The sequence below is a fragment of the Ammospiza nelsoni genome, chromosome 17 (genome assembly GCF_027579445.1).
Source record: "Ammospiza nelsoni isolate bAmmNel1 chromosome 17, bAmmNel1.pri, whole genome shotgun sequence".
Taxonomy (NCBI): Eukaryota; Metazoa; Chordata; class Aves; order Passeriformes; family Passerellidae; genus Ammospiza; species Ammospiza nelsoni.
Genome location: NC_080649.1, coordinates 14,233,424 through 14,252,791, shown reverse-complemented (window position 1 = coordinate 14,252,791; position 19,368 = coordinate 14,233,424). Strand labels below are relative to the sequence as shown.

The following is a 19,368-nucleotide window of genomic DNA, read 5'->3' as shown; positions in this document are numbered from 1 at the left end:
GGGAGGGAGAGTTCATGAAAGCTGAAATTGAGTAATGACATAAAACTTGCACTTCACACTTTGTTTGGTGGCTGAGATTTTCAGAGCAAAGTTGTGAAAGAGGAAATTCACTGATTTCTGCCCATCTTTGATCTCATATCAGTGAGGTAAAGAGTGAAGAAGTTTCAGCTGAAATACAGGATTTGTAACGTGAATTACAAGAATATGGAATTATTTCAAGAATTTATTTGCATTACAAGTCCAAGTCCTGCTGTCTGAGAATTTTTGGGGTAAAAAAGTTCAACAGGAGGTGGACATCAGTCACCAGTAATTGGCAGAGTGAGGTATAACATGAAAATCTGCTGCCCTGCTTTGTCCTTGTCTGTGGGTTTTCTGCTGGAAAACTGTCACTTTCCATCTCTGAAATAAAAGGAACTTTACCTTTTAGTGACTGATTTAGCTGCCACCTAAGAATGTGATTATTACTTTTAATGACCTCAAATATTACCATAATACATCTTAATTCAAGTACCAAATTGTCACAATTAGCATTTATTTTAGTGAGAGGAGCACCAGGATTCTGCTTTCCAGAGCTGCCTCATTTATTGCCTGTCCCATCACCTTGGCAAATCCTCTCATCTCTGTCAGCTCCACCCTGGTTTTGTCTGTGAAACTCTGCAGGGGTGGAGCTGACAGGAAATTTGCCTCTCTGGGGCTGTTTTCCAGTCAGGAGCACAGAAGTCAATTAATGAATGTTTAAAGCTCCCCAGGACCTCAGTCTGCTCACACTTAACAACCTGGGCTCTCCCCTGAGTGCAGACACCCCCTCCTCTGTAATTAATTAAAAGCTGCCCTTTAAACAATTCAAACCCCAGAGATTTGCTGTGGTGAGAGTGCAGGAGTGGGTGTCTGCCGTGGCACAGTTTGTTTGCAGAGCAGCTGTGTTAATCCTCACACAGGGAAAACGCACATTTGGCACAAGAGGAAGCAAAGCCAGAGCAGCAGGATGGGCTCAGCACCTGGGAGCAGTTTTGCCCAGCCTCCCCAGGATTCATCCTGCAGCTCACACCACAACAGGCATCACCTGAGGGATGAGAGCACCCCCAGGGACCTGCAGCTGCATCTGGCACTGATTTTATCAGTGAGGAAATGGTGAGAGGTGCTGCAGCCTGAGCACTTCGGCCTTTCAGCTCCTTGGATTTGGTGCTGCATGCTCCTGATAGAGGAGCCAGGAAGGGAAGAGTAGAGAGGGACTTCACTGTCAGAAACATCTTTGTGAAGCAAGTTTTTGGAGGGAAAAATATTGCATAGAATCCCAGTGTGGTTTGGTGGGAAGGGGGCTTAAAGCTCATCCCATCCCACCCCTGCCATGGCAGGGTCACCTTTTCTTTGCTGAGCATCTTAACACAGTAGAACCAATCTATACCTTAACTTTTATCTATAGCCCATCATAACTACTATAATTACCATATTTATGTTACTGTTCTTTAATAACTAAAAGTTAGTGCATTACAATTTAAGCTAGAAGTTGTTTTTCAGTTTTCTTACAGTGGAAAATTCTGAGACTTTTTTCTACTTGCAGCTTTGCTGCCTTGTTTGCCTGTGCTATCTTTCTCCTTGGTAAAAACATCTTGTTTGAGGTGGGTTTATCCTCTAAGTCATAAAACCCCCTTCTAACTAACACACCCTTTGCTTTCTTAGTTATCTAGAAGGACTGTCTCAGCAATTCTTTTCTTCTATATCAGAACTTGCTTCCATCTCTATTCCTTCGTCAGACTCTACATTTAAAAATCTTTCTGTTAAGCACACACATATCTGTGAGACTTCCTTGTCAAACTTTCATCCTTCCCAACACTCTCCCTCTGGTAACACTTAATGAGCCTTTCCCAACAGTGTGGGCTGTGGGTGGTGGTAAATTTGTTGCCATTAATTGATAAAACTCTGATAAATCCTCTCTGCCGTGTGAGCTCTGTTACTCTCACCTACCCACAGCATCGATCAGCTCTGCATTGTCTGCGTCCCCTGACCTTATCTCCTGCTAATTTGGTAGGAGAGGTTCCAAATTACCACCTCAATTCTCTCTGCAATGAAGCTGCAGGAGTTTTGGACAGCTCTCAGTTGAGTTTCTGACTGAGAAGCCTAAATTCTGTTTCTCGTAAAGGGGAGCTGTGGGATGGAGGTTGAGTTGTGCAGGTCTGTGTTAAGAATAAAAGAAACCCATGGATATGGTACCTACACAAAACTGGCAAAATTGTTTAGGGTTATTGATCAAAAATCTGGTGGGATTTTTTGTTTTGTTTTTTTGGGGGGGTTTTTTGTTTGTTTGTTTGTTTTTTGTGTTTTTTGGGGGGGCGAAAGGTTTTGGGTCTTTTTGGGGGGATTGTTTGGGTTTTTTGTTTGTTTGTTTGTTTTTTGGTTGGGGTTTTTTTTTTTTTTTTGCTTCCACACATGTCAAATCAGCTTTTGTCTCCTACATAGCAGCTCCATAAAACCACTGCACCAAAAAAAAACCCAAAAAAACAAAAACCAACACTAAATTATCTGAAATACTGTTCTTAAACAACATAAAGATTTTGAACTCTTGCTACAGATCAGCCTCTGAGAATTATCTGCCTGATGAAATTACACATAATTAAGTATTTGCAGCAGTATAAAAATGAAAAATGTCTTTTGTGCTGAGCAGGGAGGAAGTTGTTGTTATTTTTCTGATCTTTGCTTGGCAGGAGATGCTCTGGGAGAGGCTGATCCAGGCAGGGATGTCTCACCCATCTGCTGCCCCTGTGCCACATCAGGACTGCTGCCATGTCACAAATCCAATTGCCTGAAACTCAGGGCTTGGTTTCCTTGTTAATGTCAAAGTGACACCTGGAACAGTGTATCAGACCCTGCTTGGGGAAGGCTGGAGGTGGCTCTGCTGTCAGGTGTGGGTATTGGATGCTCTGGTGCTGGATTGTGTGAGAGGAGAGGCCAGGCAAAGTCACTGACTGCAGCAGAAATTCGATTTATTTCCTCAGGTTTATCCAAAATTGCAAAAACTTTCTTGAACAGAAAGGAGCAACTTGATTGTTTCTAGACTGAAATAATTTTTCAGACTCTTCAGCTTATTGCATTTACAGATATTTTTCACTTTTTTCACACTTTTTCTAATGCATTTTCTCACATTCTTCAAGAGCTTTTTATCAATTTAAAACAAGACAATGCAGAATCCCAGAATGGTTTGGGCTGGAAGGGACCTTAAAACTCACCCAGTGCCACCCCTGCCATAGGCAGGGACACCTCCCACTGTCCCAGGCTGCTCCCAGCCCTGCCCAGCCTGGCCTTGGGCACTGCCAGGGATGCAGGGGCAGCCACAGCTGCTCTGGGCACCCTGTGCCAGGGCCTGCCCACCCTCACAGGGAACAATTCCTCATTCCCAATATCCCATCCATCCCTGCCCTCTGGCAGTGGGAGCCATTCCCTGTGTCCTGTCCCTCCATCCCTTGTCCAAAGTCTCTCTCCACTTTTCTTGTAGGAATATAAATGAACTATATATTTTTTTTAAGTAAAATATTTTGTTTTGAAAGTATAAAAACAGAAACACTTTGAATTTCTCAAGATATTTCCTTTATTTCTTTTGACCACTGCTGTGCCCAGGATTAATTTAAATATGGGGAAGTATTTGCTGTAAAACTGAAATTTTCAGTGACTCTGCCACTTTCTGTTGTGCTCCTCCAATCAGCCCACCCTGCATCCTCTTGCTTGGTCTGTGGGATGAATAAACATTGATTTTCCCCAGCATTTGTAAATCTGCACTACTGGAATCTTGTTCAGCAATAACCATAGGATTTAACTGCTGCTCCTGGTTGCACCCTTCTGCTCCAGATCTGATGCTTTAAAATCTGCCAGCAGACCAAGAAAAAGCCCCATTGAGCAGCTGTGGGGTTGAGGGTGACTCCTGGATGATTCCTGGATGATATTGCTGGTGCCTGGGCCATCCATCTTCTTGTGAGAGACACTTGGAACTGGTCCACAGGAGCTTTGTGTGGTGCTTGGTGGGTAATTGCAAATTCATGAGCTAATTTAATAGTGCTTGGATGGATTTTTGGCTTGTAAGCCCGTTAGAAATAGTTCTGGTCACCAAATATGACCTCTTGATCAAATGGGCCCAAAAATAACCTGACTGCTCACTGCTGCTAAAACTCCAAATCCCAGTTTAAGTGGAGCTTGTCATCCTGAGTTCATTTTAATTACTTCAAGTGGCTGACACCTATTGGTTTCTCAGGCAGTGTTAATCATCCTCACTGATAAATTGGGAGTTTGGATTCTGTGGATGGACCAGGCTGGATGGACTTGGAGCAACCTGGGTTAAGGGGAGGTGTCAATAAAGTCCCTTGCAATCCAAATTATTCCATAATTCTGTGACCTTAAAATGACCATGCAAGGTAAATAAATGCACTTAGAGCTACCTCTCCAACCTTGTTCTCTATGTTGCTGTTACTGCCCAGTTTTTGGCTGCACAACTCTGAACATCCAAGTTTTCCATGGAATTCCTAGGAGTTACATCTCAGTACTGGCTGAGATGGACTGAATTCTTCTGGCTGAATTCTTCTCAGAGATGGATGAGAGATCTCAGTTTTGTGCTAAGGACAAAGGACCTTCCCTTCAGATATTTTTCTATCCAAGCTTTTCTGTCCAAGCCTTTCTTTCCCTTCAGCCTGCAGAGCTGTGGGTTTAGGAGTGTGGGTTTGGTGTGACAATAGGATGGGTTTGGCAGAGCTGAGGCTTTCAGTGGGCACTGGGCATCACTGTCCTTCAAAGCACATCAAAAAACCCCCAAAAACCCCAATCCCACCCCTTTGCTTGTTGCTGTTCCCTTGTTTCATGCTATTTATTCCATTTGGGATCAAGTGGCTGTCAGTTGCCCATTTGATTGTTCTCATGATGTTTTCTCCCCCAAAGCAGCATCCTGCTGGCTGCAGTAATTGCTGAGGAGCAGTGCCTGTGCTTGCAAGGCAGTGATTTTCTGAAATTGGACACACTGCACAGCACTTACAGCTAATTCCAGAGCATATCAATAAACAATGGCCACTGTGCTCATTATCCTCACCACAGTAACTTCTTATTTTACAGCTGGATACCTTTACTTGAATGTTGATGCAAACTACCAAATCTGCACTGAAATCACTGCTAAGTTATTAAATCATGCTGCTTTTCCTTCAAGCATTGCAAATTACCAGAAATTAAATCATTTCAATGTAATATTATCTGTCCAGGTATCAGCTCTGGATTTTTTTCTGGGAGCAGGAACAAAAATCCCACCTTTGGAGATCAGTGGAACCAGGGTGTGTTTTTTGTGGCTGGACAGTTTTAAAGGAAACTAATTTAGTTGACTGAAACCCATGTTTATGAAATAGAAATGTTGAAATGAAAGGCAAGTGGGGTTTAAAATGCCAATATATCCTCTCTCAGGCTGATATTTGGAGTGTTTTCTGTGCAGCAGAGGCAATCACAGCAGTGGGGAGATGGGCCCAGCACAATTTACAGACTTGTTCTGCTGATTACCTTTTCATAATAAAAATACAAGAGCTGCTTAAAACCTCAGTCTGGAGCTTCTGCAAGCTGCCAGCTTGGCCTCAATTGGGGCACATGGATTGCTGAATAATAATAAATAAGTCTGTTGTGAGAATTCTAATAATACTCATGTAAACCCATATAAATCTCATAAGCCAGCTCCATTCAGTGGCTTCTGTACTCCATGTACAAGCACATGGCAATTTGTGGTTGATTATTTTCATTGCTTTATGCTGATCCTGAGAAAAATCTGGGTTTTTCCTTAAGGAATGTTCCTTGTCTCTTCAAAATTGATTGTAGTTGTCTGTGCAGTGATACACAAATGAGACTGTGGCTTCTTTGGGGCAATAAGTCTTTTTGCACGTGGTTAAATGAAACTTTCTGAGTTATCACTTTTTATGAATACTTTTTAAGAATTTAAGAATATTTTGGTGAGAGCTGGGCACACTGGGTGTAGAGTGAGGGGTGGGTATGGAGCACTGCTTAGGACAGGTCACACTGGGCTGGTGTTTCATTTAATCCTGATAGAAAGCCTGTACTCAGCTTGTTTTTGTCTTATATATTTGAAAACTTTCTTAGTGTTTAATTTAATCCTGATAAAAAGCCTGTACTCAGCTTCTCTTTGTCTTGTATATTTGGATAATTTCTTAGCACTGTCCTCTGGTTCTGTGTCCTCAGGATTTAGGCTCAGCACAATTCAGCTCAGCTGATAATTCAGATTGTACATGGGCAGAGCTTGGTGATAGCAGCCCTTGGGCTGGACTGGAGCAGTAGATTTGGTTTTGGGGAGTGGAAAAGGTGCTTGATGTCATTTCAAGAGGGAGCAGGAGGTTTGGAGGCAGGAATTTGGATATTGCTGAACTTGCAGCTGTCACTTCTCTGAGCCCCTGGCAGGAGTTCAGGGCAGTGATGCTCTGAGCTCTGTGCTCCAGGATTGCAGCCAGGCTGGTCAAGAAAAAGCCAAACTCTTGCCATGGGTCTATAACAGGATTTATTTAAAAGTCACAACTCAGCAGGAAAAGTGCTGTACTGTGGTTATTGGGAATTGGGAATTGTTCCCTGTGAGGGTGGGCAGGCCCTGGCACAGGGTGCCCAGAGCAGCTGTGGCTGCCCCTGGATCCCTGGCAGTGCCCAAGGCCAGGCTGGGCAGGGCTGGGAGCAGCCTGGGACAGTGGGAGGTGTCCCTGCCATGGCAGGGGTGGCACTGAATGGGCTTTGAGGTCTTTTCCAAGCCAGGCCATTCCATGACTTGCTGGGAGTTCAGGTGATAAATTTCTATTTCAATTTGGCTGGAAAGGCAATCCAGGCTTTTTAAAAGCACAGGGGAGAATTTGTTCCCCCTGTCCCATCCCACCCTGCTCTCTGGCAGTGGGAAGCTGCAGCTCCCTGCTCAGCTGGCACCTCATGCTCAGGAAATCCCACACAGGAGCAGCAAGCACAGCTGGGCATGGAACAGGAAAGCTTTGGCCAAGAAATCCCTGCAGCATCCTCAGCTCTGGGCAGTGCTGCTGCCTAACAGGAATGACAAAGCCTGAAAGGGAGAAATTGCTGCTAAAAATAAAATAAATAACCAAGAGCAAAGGGAGAAACCCCACAAAATAAGAATTAGGGTATTTTAGTAGCTGTAAGAGACATCACAGATATGATAAATTCATTCTTTAGTATATTGAGCACAAACTTGAATCCTTTCTGGAAGCTCCACATGACTCCTCCCAAGGAGTTTGCCCATGCAGGGCTGAACAAAACCTGAGTTTCCTAAATGCCAGGCAAACAGAAGCAGCATCCAGCTCACACAGCAGTGAGTGATTCTCTCACTTGCCAAAGAAGAAAGTGCAAATAGAAATTGTAGCTAACTCTGCTGGAGCCTTGTAATCTTACCAGGCTGGCAGATACTCCCCTTGCCATTATTATTTTCTCATTAACTTAATATTGCAGTGAAAAAGAAGATGGGGAAATGTCAAATATTTGTATATTGTCTGATAATTAAATACTGCAAAGATGTGTCAGCTCATTACTAATCCTAATTAAAGTAGTTATTTCCATTTTCAGCTTGGACATGTGTGTAATTAAATGTACCTGGGAAAGAATTGCCTATTGTCTCTAAATAATCAGCAGCAAATGTTGCTGTGCTGGGTCCTCCCATGGGGTCCTGTTGGGTTTCCTGGACTGGAACTCTGCTTTGGACGGGGAGAAGGAAACAAAGGCAGATAATGAAAATATCTGAAGAAGTTTCTGTTCTTTGGAAGCTTCCCTGTCTCTCCAGCATCTTGGGTTTGGCTGGAGCTGCATTCCTTTATCTGGAAATGTGGAACTGTGCTTATCTGGAATTAAATGAGAGGCAAATAGTAGTCCCAGGAGATGAGTTTTGACATTGCTGGTGTCAGGGTAAAACCTGGATAATAAACACACACTTCCCAATTGCTTCTCAAAGAGTTTTATCTTTGAATCATTTGCTGAAGCAGCAGCTCCTCATGCCCAGAGGGGATGTTTAAACAGCACCTTTATGGTTCAGCCTGGGATTGTCCCAAGGCTCCTGTTTCCAGTGGGTGCTGCCTGGGCTCCCCCTTGCTGAAGGATTTCTCCTCGGGATGTGGAGATTGGCCATTTCCCTGTGCAGGAATTCTCAATTCCTCTCGGGCTTGAGCAAAGGTAGAACTGCTGCTGTCTCCTGTATCCACCTGGGCTGGGGTTGCTGTGGGTGGTTTTAACCAGCTGCCTCTGTTTTTCACCAGGTAATGATGACTCTGACATAGAAATCCAGGAGGATGAAGGCTCTGACAGCGAGGGGGATTTGCAGATCACGAGGCACCACATCAGCACAGAACCTCTGCTGCCAGGTATCCTCACCCCTCCTGAGCTGCCCTGAGCCACAGGCATGGGCTGCAGTTACCTGAGTGGCTGCAAATGTGACAAGCCCCTGTCACCCTTCAGGGTATTGGCACTGCTCAGCTCTCAGGAGCTGCAGGAGGATTAAAGCCCTGTGGGAACAACAGTGCTTCCAGGGCAGCAAATTCAGGATTATTTACTGGGAAAAACAATGGCTGTGTGGGGAAAATCCTGCCTTGGTATTGCCCTCCACATTCCTGAAGCAGTTCTGTGCAAAGCCTTAGGGAGGCAATCCCATTTCTCTTTGTAAAACATTTATTTCCCTGTAGCTCTTGCACCTGTTTCAGCTGGGAGACCTTCAGTGAGTCACTAAAGCCACCTGCACTGCCTTGGCACAGGTGTGGCATACCTGAGCTGCTGCTCCAGGGAGGGATTCTGTCCTTCTGTCCTTCTGTCCTGCTTCCTGGGCAGTGCAACTGCAGCCTCTGCTCACAGGAATTGCTGGGTGAGGGTCTGTGGCAAAAGAAATGCTCTGCTCAGTCTGGAGTGGAGCAAAACCCAGCCAGGAAATCAGAATAGTTCTGTTTGTTAGCAGTGAGGGACTGTGAGCTGTGAGCACAAACCTCTCTGGGCCCTGCAGGAGGTGCCTGTGTGGGGTTTCATGTGCCACCACTCCTCTGGAAGCTGTTCCTTAGATAAACTGCAGACATCTGGGGTCTTGTGAGTGCAATTCTGCTTTCCCCTCTCTGACTGACACCAGGGAGAGAAGCTGACATTCTCAAATCAGTGTAATTTAAACATTTTTATCCTCCCTTCCTCTGTTTCTCTTGAAAATTCATAAGTCTTGTTAAGTTCTAGGAACACTGATATTCTCTAAGGAATACTTTACATTGGCATTTCTCAAGGAAAGGTTTGTACACAGGTTTTAGAGCTTTGGAAGTGACCCTGTACCTGACTGTGATGCTTCATCTCAGAGAACACCATAACCTGAGTCCCTGCTGCTCTTAATAGCAGTTTTAGAGTTTTACTCTAAAAGTTATAGATTTTGCTGCCAGTAGATTCCTTTTTTCTAGGAAGACCTTTGTTATCATTAATTACCCTTAATGGAAACTCAGTTCATCAGACTTTAAGACCTGAGATAAATGTCAGAAGCAGTAGCAGCTTCTTTAGAAAACGAGGGTTGAATGTTTGCTATTAAACACTCCACAAATCTGCTGGTATTCAGCAATTTGCATTTAAGATGCACTTAATGATCAAGGCAGCATAACAAGAACATTATTTCTGTTAATTATTTCTTTTTAAATTGACTCAATTTAAGATATTTCAATCACTTTCTTTTGAAGCTTTGTGTTTTCTTACATGGTGATGCTGCTGAGCCACGTTTGCTCTCAAGCTGAGGAGAAGGAGCCCACTGTGCTCAGTCCCTGTGCCTCCTGGGGTGCACTTTTATATCTGTTTTACATTCCAATTTCCATCTTTTACATCTCTAATTCCCAAGTTATCAGTGCTGGGAGATAAGGCTTCCTCCCTCTCTCTGTGGTAGGCAGATACTCCAGTGTATGTTGCCATTATAGAGGCAAGATTCTCAGGGGGAGATAATCCCTCTTTTTAGGCCACTTAGGATAATTGAGAAAAATTAGCACACTCACCCTCAAGAGCCCTTTCATCAGCTCTGTCTACATGCAGCAAAACTCAAACTAAATGCAGGTTTGACAATATTGCTCCTGGATTTATTCTTTCAGCCAATTAAAACACTTGAATTATAGGATTTGGTTTCCCCTGGAGCAGCAAAGAGGGAGCTGGGGGAGTGGGGTGCAGAGAGAAAATCAACCCCTTCCCCACACACAGAGAGGAACAGGCAGGAGCAGCTGAAGAGGGAAACTGGAAATGGGCTCTGGAGCTGTGACCTCAGTGCTGCTGGGACAGCAAACATGGCAAAACCTGGATTAGGGAAGCAGGAAGGGCTCTGGTCCAGGAGGGAGCAGGGAGGGGACAGCTCCTGGCTGGGGGAGGCTGCAGCTGCTTTATTTGTCACAGTGTCACACTGACAGGAAAATCCCCTCCTTAAGGGGGGTGTTGTAATAAACCCATGTGTCACTGATCATTTGATTTTGTAGATTAGAGATTACACTGATTTATCACAGGATCACACATTGCTTTGGGTGGGAAGGAGCTTAAAGTTCATCTCATCCCACCCTGCCATGGCAGGGACACCTCCCACTGTCCCAGGCTGCTCCCAGCCCTGCCCAGCCTGGCCTTGGGCACTGCCAGGGATGCAGGGGCAGCCACAGCTGCTCTGGGCACCCTGTGCCAGGGCCTGCCCACCCTCACAGGGAACAATTCCCAATTCCCAATATCCCATCCATCCCTGCCCTCTGGCAGTGGGAGCCATTCCCTGTGTCCTGTCCCTCCATCCCTTGTCCCCAGTCCCTCTCCAGCTCTCCTGGAGCCCCTTCAGGCCCTGGCAGGGGCTCTGAGGTGTCCCTGGAGCTTCTCCTCTCCAGGTGAGCACCCCCAGCTCTGCCAGCCTGGCTCCAGCCTTTGGGGCATCTCTGTGGCCTCCTCTGGCCTCACTCCAAGAGCTCCAGGTCCTTCCTCTGCTGGGGATGCCAGAGCTGGAGGCACTCAGATCTCTACATTTTAATTTTAGCATTGTCAACATGAATAAAATTTCACATCCATTTTTATTCTGTCTGGCAATAGATCTGTGAGGCTGTGACAAATACAATGGACTTCCCTGAATTTGTGGTGCCACTTGCAGTAAGATTCTTGTTTTGTCAGAGTGCCAAAGGAAAAGAAATTCTTTAACCATTTGCAGTGTGGAGAACCCTCTTGCCTGAATGAATTGTTTGCAGGATGGTGTTTCATGTGCAGCTGGGGTGGATATGAACAAAAATGGTCCTGAAATGCATTGTAGTATCCAGCCTGGTCTGTCCCCAGCCCTGGCTGGAAGAAAATGCCTGGGGAAGCACCTGGAGCTTTTCTCAGCTTCCCTGGGGCTCTCAGGCTGTTCCAGCCCCATCACTTGTGGCTGGCACAGATTTAAGCTAACCCTCAGTACACTGATTTTCTCCTAAGAACCTGTCCAGTCTCTCCTTGAACTAAATAGACTTTTGTCACCCACACCATCAGAAGTGACAGATTTTGAGATGATATTCTGATTCCAGGTGCAGATCCATCTTTTCAAGTCACTTGGAGCAGAGTTCTGAAATGCATTGTGGCATCATGAGGACCTTTCCCCTCCCAGAGGTGGCAGCCTGGGACACACTGTGCTGTGACAAGGCAGTGCTGCTGAATGAAGCTGAAACAGTCCCTCCCTTTGGAGCTGTGCCTGGACATCACCTTTTATTCCACACTGCCAGGGTGTTTCAGTTCCTGTGAACCATTCCTCCCTGTGCTGTAGCTCGTTTCCTTTGATAGCATTGGTGTTAAGGGCTGGCTTTGTCCTGGCCAGACCTCAGAAACCATTTCAGTACTGAGACAGGAACAACTCCAGCCCCATTTGATCTTTACTGTGAGAAGACAGCTTTATAAAACCCTGGGTTTTTAGCAGACAATCAGCCCAGAGTCACACAGTGAGAGCAGCTCTCCTGGAGCCCTTTCCTGGGCAGAGCTGGCCCAGAGGATCAGGGTTAATGATGATGGCAGAGGGCATTGCTGCTGAGTGCCTGTGGCACCCTCCATGCTGGGGAAAGGCTGCAGAGCCTGGATTATCCCTCATTCTTTTCAGTCCTGTAGGGAAAAGGAGAGTTTTGATGTGCAAATCTTCTCAGGTGAGCCTCCACAGTCCTGATTCCAATCCTTCCTTACCAGGAAGGTGCTGTTGTCATTGGGAATTGTCACTCTGCTTGTGGAGTTTCTCTCTCCAGCTTGTGGCCATGTTCAGATTTCTGCTATGGGATTTCTAGAATGTTTTCCTTCCCTCTCAGCCTCCCCAGGTGTGCCCCATCCCAACATCAGAATGAAGAAGGAGGAGAGGCTGTAGGTCTGAAATGTGGGAGCAGCTCCCTCACCTCCTGGCAGATTTCCTTTTCATGGAGGTGTAAGAAATAAACCAAAGTGTGCTCCCCATGCAGCAGCTGGGCTGTGCTTCATCAGTCCCTGGATTTTGGCAATGCCTGGAAGATGCTGCTGGGATCAGGGTCCTGCTCTAAGGGAGGGGATTGCTCTGCTCTGCCCTCATCTCAGCTCTGGGGCAGGTGTGGGTGCCACAATATCAGAAGGACCTTAAGCTGTTGGAGTGTCCAGAGGAGGGACCTGGGCATGGGGAAGGGTCTGAGGAGCAGCTGAGGGCACTTGGATTGTTCAGCTGGAGGAGGAGACTGAGGGCAGAGCTCAGGGGGGGCTGCAGCTCCTCCCCAGGGCCAGCTCTGATCTCTGGGACAGGGACAGGGAATGGCTGGAGCTGGGCAGGGCAGGGTCAGGCTGGATTTTGGGAAAGGTTCTTCCCCCAGAGGGTGCTGGCACTGCCCAGGCTCCCCAGGGAATGGGCACAGCCCCGGGGCTGCCAGAGCTCCAGGAGAGCTTGGGCAGTGCCCAGGCACAGGGTGGGAGTGTTGGGGTCTGTGCAGGGCCAGGGGTGGGACTGGGTGATCCCTGGGGGTCCCTCCCCACTCAGGAAATTCCATCACTCTGTGATTGAGAGCACAGTGCACACAGGGCCACAGTTCAGAAGGATCAGGCAGAAGATTCATCCCATTTTTCTGTGTGGAAGGGAATGTGATGCAGAGGGAGGAGAGTTGTCCTATGCAAGTTCATGCTCTGAATTCACATGAAGCACTGGAGACTGACTGCAGATCTCCAGACTGGGAGCAAAATGTGCCCAAACCCACCTGCCCCCCTCGCAGGCTGCCCAGACTCTCAGCTTGTGTGTCACTCCTTGCTGTGAGGCACAGGGTTAACCTGTACCCACTGCTGCCTGAGGAGCTGGGAATCATCCCTGCCCTGTGGCTCCATCCTGGGCAGCTGCACAGCTTGGGAAAATGGGGAGCACCACACAGAGGGAAAATGGCAACAGCTCACAGCTCCACATCAGGGCTGCACATTGCCTTCTGCTCTCTGAGGTGCCTACAAACCATGGCCATGCACAGGGAGGGAGATTTGACTCCAAAGGTGCAGTGAGTCACAGCCTGTTCATTACCAGCATCCTCCTGATCACTGCTGTGTGCAGCCTGTCCCAGCTGGAGTCACATTTGCTGGAAGGAGGCACCACAGGCCCTCTCCTCCTGGCAGCTGTGTGAGCCCAGCTGAACTGAGCCCAGGAAACCAAATGACAACATCCAGCTGTCCCTGTGCCATGCAGGGCACTCCTCTGTTTGCTGCCTGCCCCAGCACACTCAGGAACACCCCAGGGCCATCCCCACACAGGGAAATGTGGGATTTATGGGCTGGGGGTGATAACCATGCTCCATGGAAAATCCGATTTATCTTCTTACAGTTTAGTGCTCAGGTGAAGTCCCAGCCCTTCTTGGGAGTGTCTCAGGGTTTGCTGCAGCCTTTCTTGATGACTGGGAGAGCGTCAGGGTTTGCTGCAGCTCCTCTCCATCCTGGGGTCTGCCCTGGGAGTGTCCCAGGGTTTGCTGCAGCCCTTCTCCATGCTGGGGTCTCTCCTGGGAGAGTCCCAGGGTTTTCTGCAGGACCTGACCCAGTTGCTGGTTCAGAGAGCTGCTCCTGGCTGAGACAATGCAGGATCCAAGTCCAGGCAGTAGCAGATGCTGGAGTTCCCCCAGGTGTGAGCAGGTTTGTGTCCATGGCATGTGTGCACTGCTGCCACTGAGGGGGGAGCAGCACCCTGCACTCCTCCTGGGAGCATTCTCTCCATGGCATTTTGAACTGTCCTATTCCATCAGCTTTCCTTATCTGACATCTTGATTCTCTTTTCTATTCAGAACCTCTCTCAGTTTTGTCTTCTTTTAGCAGCTCCCTGCAGCTTTCTCTTTTTTGAGGTAGTAATTCCCAATTTTGCACTTCATGTTGAGCCTTCTACAGAGTAAAATTGCAGTTAAACTCAAGGGTCATTTGTAGGCTGGGCAAAAATGGGGTTCTGTTGTCATCTAAGGATGTCAGGTGTAATCACCCCCAAATTTATATCATTTAGTGTTGCACAAATTAGAGCAAAAGTCTCCAAAGCCTGAAGACAGATGTATCCAGAAATCTTTTAATTCCATCTCCACTTCCTGTGTTACCAGCAACTGCTGCATAGAGGCCTCTGCTTTTCATATAAAGACATAAAATCCTTTTAGTGATCTGCCTTGATACAACAGGGGGTTTTTTGGTGAGCTGTGGATGAGTTAGGAGCTTTTTCCTACCACTAACTCAGCTCAAACTGCGTGGGACAAAGGGGACCTGTCATCTTTTGTGCTTTGGGAAGTAGAAAAAACAGAGATTTGCCAGGGTATATTTTAAAGCTGCCTTGTTTCCATGCTAAAAAGAGCACAGATTGGATTGTTCTGGATTGGAACAATCCATATTTGGCATGGAGGAAGCTGGTGATGGCAGGAAATGAACAATTGGTGTGATGGGATGGACACAGCAGGGCTGGAAACAGGATCCAGTGTGGAGTGGGTTCTGTGGCTGCAGCAGCAGGGCTGAGTCACCCAGGCAGCCCCCAGGAGCTTCTCCCTGCTCCCAGCTCTGCTCTCCCCATTCCCAGCACTCCCAGGCTCCCTCCCCAGCAAGGGACACCTGCCAGCATTCCCCATGGCCTCAGGGCAGCTAAAAGCAGGGACGCTGTGTGCTCCCATCAGGAAATTCTTGAGGTTTGCCTGGGTTTCCTGTGAGATTCAATCCATCCTGCAGTATCAGAAAGGGTCTGAGCTCTCTAAAGGAAAAAGGGTTCATTCACCACATGGAAAAAAACAAGCTTTTGTTCTCTGTGTACCAAAGCAGAGGAAGAAATGTGTCAGTTCATGGTGGTTTTTTTTGGGTTGGAAGGACTTCTCAAGATGATCTAGAGCAGCCTCTCTGATCTAACAGAAGGTTTGAGCTGCTTGTCCAGGACCACATCCAGTTTGGGCTTGAGTATCTCCATGGACTTAGACATAGAGACTCCTAAACTTCTCCTAGCAGCCTTGTCCCAGTGTTTGGCTGCCCCCACATAATAAAAGGTTTCTTGGTTAGATAGAATTTCCTGTTTCTTAATGTGCCCATTGCCTCTTGTTCTGCCAGAGCCATCAGGCTGGAATGAGGTAGCTCTGGAAATAGCAGAAATAGTCCCTGACTGGAACTAGAATCACAGAATCATTCATTCTTGGAGAAAAACTCCTAAGATCATTGAGTCCAATGTTAATTACTGTCAGCCTTACCCCTCCTACCCTCTCCTGAGCAATGAGGCTTAACAAGGAGGGTGATGCATGGATTGGGATCTCATCTTCTCCTGAGGGATGAACCCTGAGCTTTGCCCTTCCTCCTCCCTCCCTGTGACCATGAGCTGATTTGATGGGGGTTCTCTTTGCTCCTGTGACACCAGCCAGGTTTGATGGGGGTTCTCTTTGTTTTTGTGACACCAGCCAGGTTTGATGGGATTCTCTTTGTTCTTGTGACACCAGCCAGGTTTGATGGGGATTCTCTTTGTTCTTGTGACACCAGCCAGGTTTGAGGGGGGTTCTCTTTGCTCCTGGAACAACCAGCCAGGTGTGATGGGGATTCTTATTGCTCCTGTACCACCAGCCAGGTTTGATGGGATTCTCTTTGCTCCTGTACCACCAGCCAGGTTTGATGGGATTCTCTCTGCTCCTGGGACCATGATCCAGGTTTGATGGGATTCTCTTTGCTCCTGTGACACCAGCCAGGTTTGATGGGGGCTCTCTTTGCTCCTGGCACAACCAGCCAGGTTTGAGGGGGATTCTCTTTGCTCATGAGACCATGATCCAGGTTTGATGGGGGCTCTCTTTGCTCCTGTACCATGATCCAGGTTTGATGGGATTCTCTTTGCTCATGAGACCATGATCCAGGTTTGAGGGGGATTCTCTTTGCTCCTGTACCACCAGCCAGGTTTGAGGGGGGTTCTCTTTGCTGCTATGACCATGATCCAGGTTTGATGGGATTCTCTTTGCTCCTGTGACACCAGCCAGGTTTGATGGGGTTCTCTTTGCTCCTGCAGGAAGAGTTGGCACACGGATCGTGGGATCAATGCAAGGTGGAGACACGGAGGAGGATGTGAGTAACCAGCTCATGTGTCTGCAGAGCTTCTCTGACAAGGCTTTACATGCCAGCTGGAGAGACACCTTTTTACCTGCTGAATCCTCACACCCCAGGCCTGCTTTTCCCCTCCTTTCCAATGGCTGACTCCTTTCCTTGGCATAGGCATATATTTCCTTATTTTTCCTTTGTTCTTGGAGTCTGTGTGCTCCATGTGCTTTCACCCCATCCTGCAGTGCAGAGCTAGTGTCACACGGGCTGCAGGAATGCTCTGGTGAGCTGTGGGGCAGATTTTTGGGAAGAGGGACCAGTGCAGCTGTTAAATATATGGACCTAATTCCCTTTCACTGCTCTAAAGTCACTCCTTGGAGCCCTGTGCTGGCAGCATGAGTGCCCTGGAGGATGGGGCAGGGATGAGAGCAGGACTGTGAGCTGTGCCCTTGGGATTCCTGCTGCCCCAGGGCTCCTGGCCTTGCCCTTGGTTCTGGTTTCTGTGTGAATGGGCTCACACAGCTTTTAAAAAGGCACAGGAGGCACTTGCTCTGTGTTTGTGCCCAGCCTTTGGCACCCATGGGCAGCATTTCTGTGCCTCTGGGCACACCTGAGTGGCCACATCTGCACCAGAGCCAGCTGCTGGGATGTGCTTGGCATTTGCAGTTAGCTCTCCCCACCATCCCAAAAAGCTGCTGCCATGCCAGGGGCAGTGGGGCTGTTCTCTCCAGTGATGCTGGAACATTGTTTTGGAGAGGGGTAGGAACTAGTACAGCTGTGGTCACTGTGGGATTGTGTTTGAGCCTGTGCTGCTGTTAATTCCCAGTGTGGGTGGAACCTTTCTGTCTCAATCCAGCAGACACCCCTCAGGGAGAGGAGTTCAGACATTTCTGGGAATCCCAGAACAGTTTGAGGTGGAAGGGACCTTAAAACCCATCTTGTTCCACCCAGAGACCCATTCCACTAGACCAGGTTGCTCCAAGCCCCATCCAGCCTGACTTAAAACAATTCAGGGGTGGGGCAGCCACAGCTTTTGGGGCACCCTCACCTTGTGTCTTGGAGAGAACTTGCAGCCCTTGCTCTGCTCTCTGCTCCTGCCAGAATGGGTTGTTGCCTCCTGCACATCCTGACCCATTTCTGGGAAGGGCAGAGTGCTCTGCTGTGGGTGAAGATGTCACTGTAGTCCCAGTGCTGCCTGATTGTCCTTGGCCACGTTAGTGACAGGTTTGGATGGTCACCCTCTGTGATTTCTGTTCCCTTCAGACTCCCTGCTGGCAGCTCTGTCCCTGCTGGCACAGCCCCAGCACATCAGGGATGGAAAGCCAAGGCCTTCAGCCTGTGACTTCCCTCAGCTGCAGCCTCTGCAGTTGTCTCATTGCTCTGCCCTCTGCTTGCAGCTTCTCAGAGCTCAGGGATCTCTGCAGGCTCTGCTGGTGTGTCCCAGCCCAGGGATTGAGGCTGCTTTGAGCCCCTCCAGGAGCTCATGGAGTGAGGAAGAGCCAGTGCCCAGCCCCTGTCTGGTGTGATACCTGAGCTGTGCCTGCCTTTGCTGCCTTCTCCCCTGCTCCAGCCTGGGTACTTTCTGGTCTCTTTTATGTTCTTGTACTTTTTTTTCCTGCTCTGCCTCTGGTGTTCCTCCACTCTGGCTCTCCAGGGGACCCCAGCCCCGGCACGGCCAGGCCGGCGCAAGGCTCAGGTGGGTTCCTCTCCTGGATTCCTCTCCTGGGATTCATTCTCTTGCACTCCCCTCCACTCTGTGGGCTCACAGCAGCTGTCACCTCAATGTTAAACAGCCCAGAGCCAGCAGAAGTCAGGGAATTTGTGTTCCTGAGCCCCGTGGGTGGGGAAGGAGGTTTGCAATCCATTGGGAGTGCAGGGGAACAACAACATTGCCATCCCTCATGTGGGGCTGGCAAAGGGCAGAGCTGAGCTGGTCTTGGACTCCTGTTCCCTGTCCTGCAGGACGACTCAGGGGATAGTGAGATTGACCTGGATGAAGATGAAGATGAGGAGGAGGAGGATGATCTGGAAGATGACAGCATGGAAATCACCCCAGGCAAATCCAATCCCCGAGCCAGGAAGCCAGAGCCACTGGAGCAAAGTGATAATGACTTCTGACCCTTCAGGAGCAGGAGGCCTCTTGAAGCACCAGTTTTGGAGAGGCCAGGAGCTAATACCCTGCTGTCTGAGAAGTGTGTGTCAGTGTGAACTCAGGAGTTGGTAAATAATGTTCATTAAACCTGAAAATTAAACTTGGATTGCCAGGTTTGTGAATCTCAAAGCATGAGCAGTTTATCCATAATGAGAATCACAGTAATGTGCACTTATTTCCATAATTGCACTAAACTGGCTCTTGTGCACTGCAGTGCCAGAAGCCTCACTCCAGTGAGCATCATGTGCCTGATTTCCCTGCATTTTATTATGTCCAAATAGATTTCTTTGGCTTAATAAAACTGGATGAAAAGCTGCTCTGGGAATGCATCTCAATTGGTTTTAAATCTGGCTTAAATCTATTTATCCTAAACATATCCTTTACTTAATCAAGGGCTTGTCTGCACAAAGAGCAGCACGAGGGAGACTGAAGGAGTGGAGTTAAAACTGGAGAAATCTCCAGGGAGACCTTGCAGGGCCTGAAGGGGCTCCAGGAGAGCTGGAGAGGGACTGGGGACAAGGGATGGAGGGACAGGACACAGGGAATGGCTCCCACTGCCAGAGGGCAGGGGTGGATGGGATATTGGGAATTGGGAATTGTTCCCTGGGAGGGTGGGCAGGCCCTGGCACAGGGTGCCCAGAGCAGCTGTGGCTGCCCCTGGATCCCTGGCAGTGCCCAAGGCCAGGCTGGGCAGGGCTGGGAGCAGCCTGGGACAGTGGGAGGTGTCCCTG

General features: G+C 48.1%; 1 protein-coding gene across 4 annotated transcripts in view; it reads left to right on the top strand.

The window, feature by feature from the left end:
* CLUAP1 (clusterin associated protein 1) overlaps positions 1-18,954 on the top strand; it is a 62,753-nt gene extending 43,799 nt beyond the window's left edge. For 2 of the 4 annotated variants that reach the window (XM_059484346.1, XM_059484344.1), the window contains 4 exons: positions 8,262-8,366; positions 16,457-16,512; positions 18,140-18,181; positions 18,448-18,954. In XM_059484346.1, coding sequence (XP_059340329.1) covers positions 8,262-8,366; positions 16,457-16,512; positions 18,140-18,181; positions 18,448-18,603 — 359 coding nt within the window. In that variant the 3' untranslated portion in view covers positions 18,604-18,954. The remainder of the gene's footprint in view (positions 1-8,261; positions 8,367-16,456; positions 16,513-18,139; positions 18,182-18,447) is intronic. The other 2 variants (XM_059484347.1, XM_059484345.1) reach the window with 1 other exon arrangement.
* Positions 18,955-19,368: the final 414 nt, after the last annotated feature.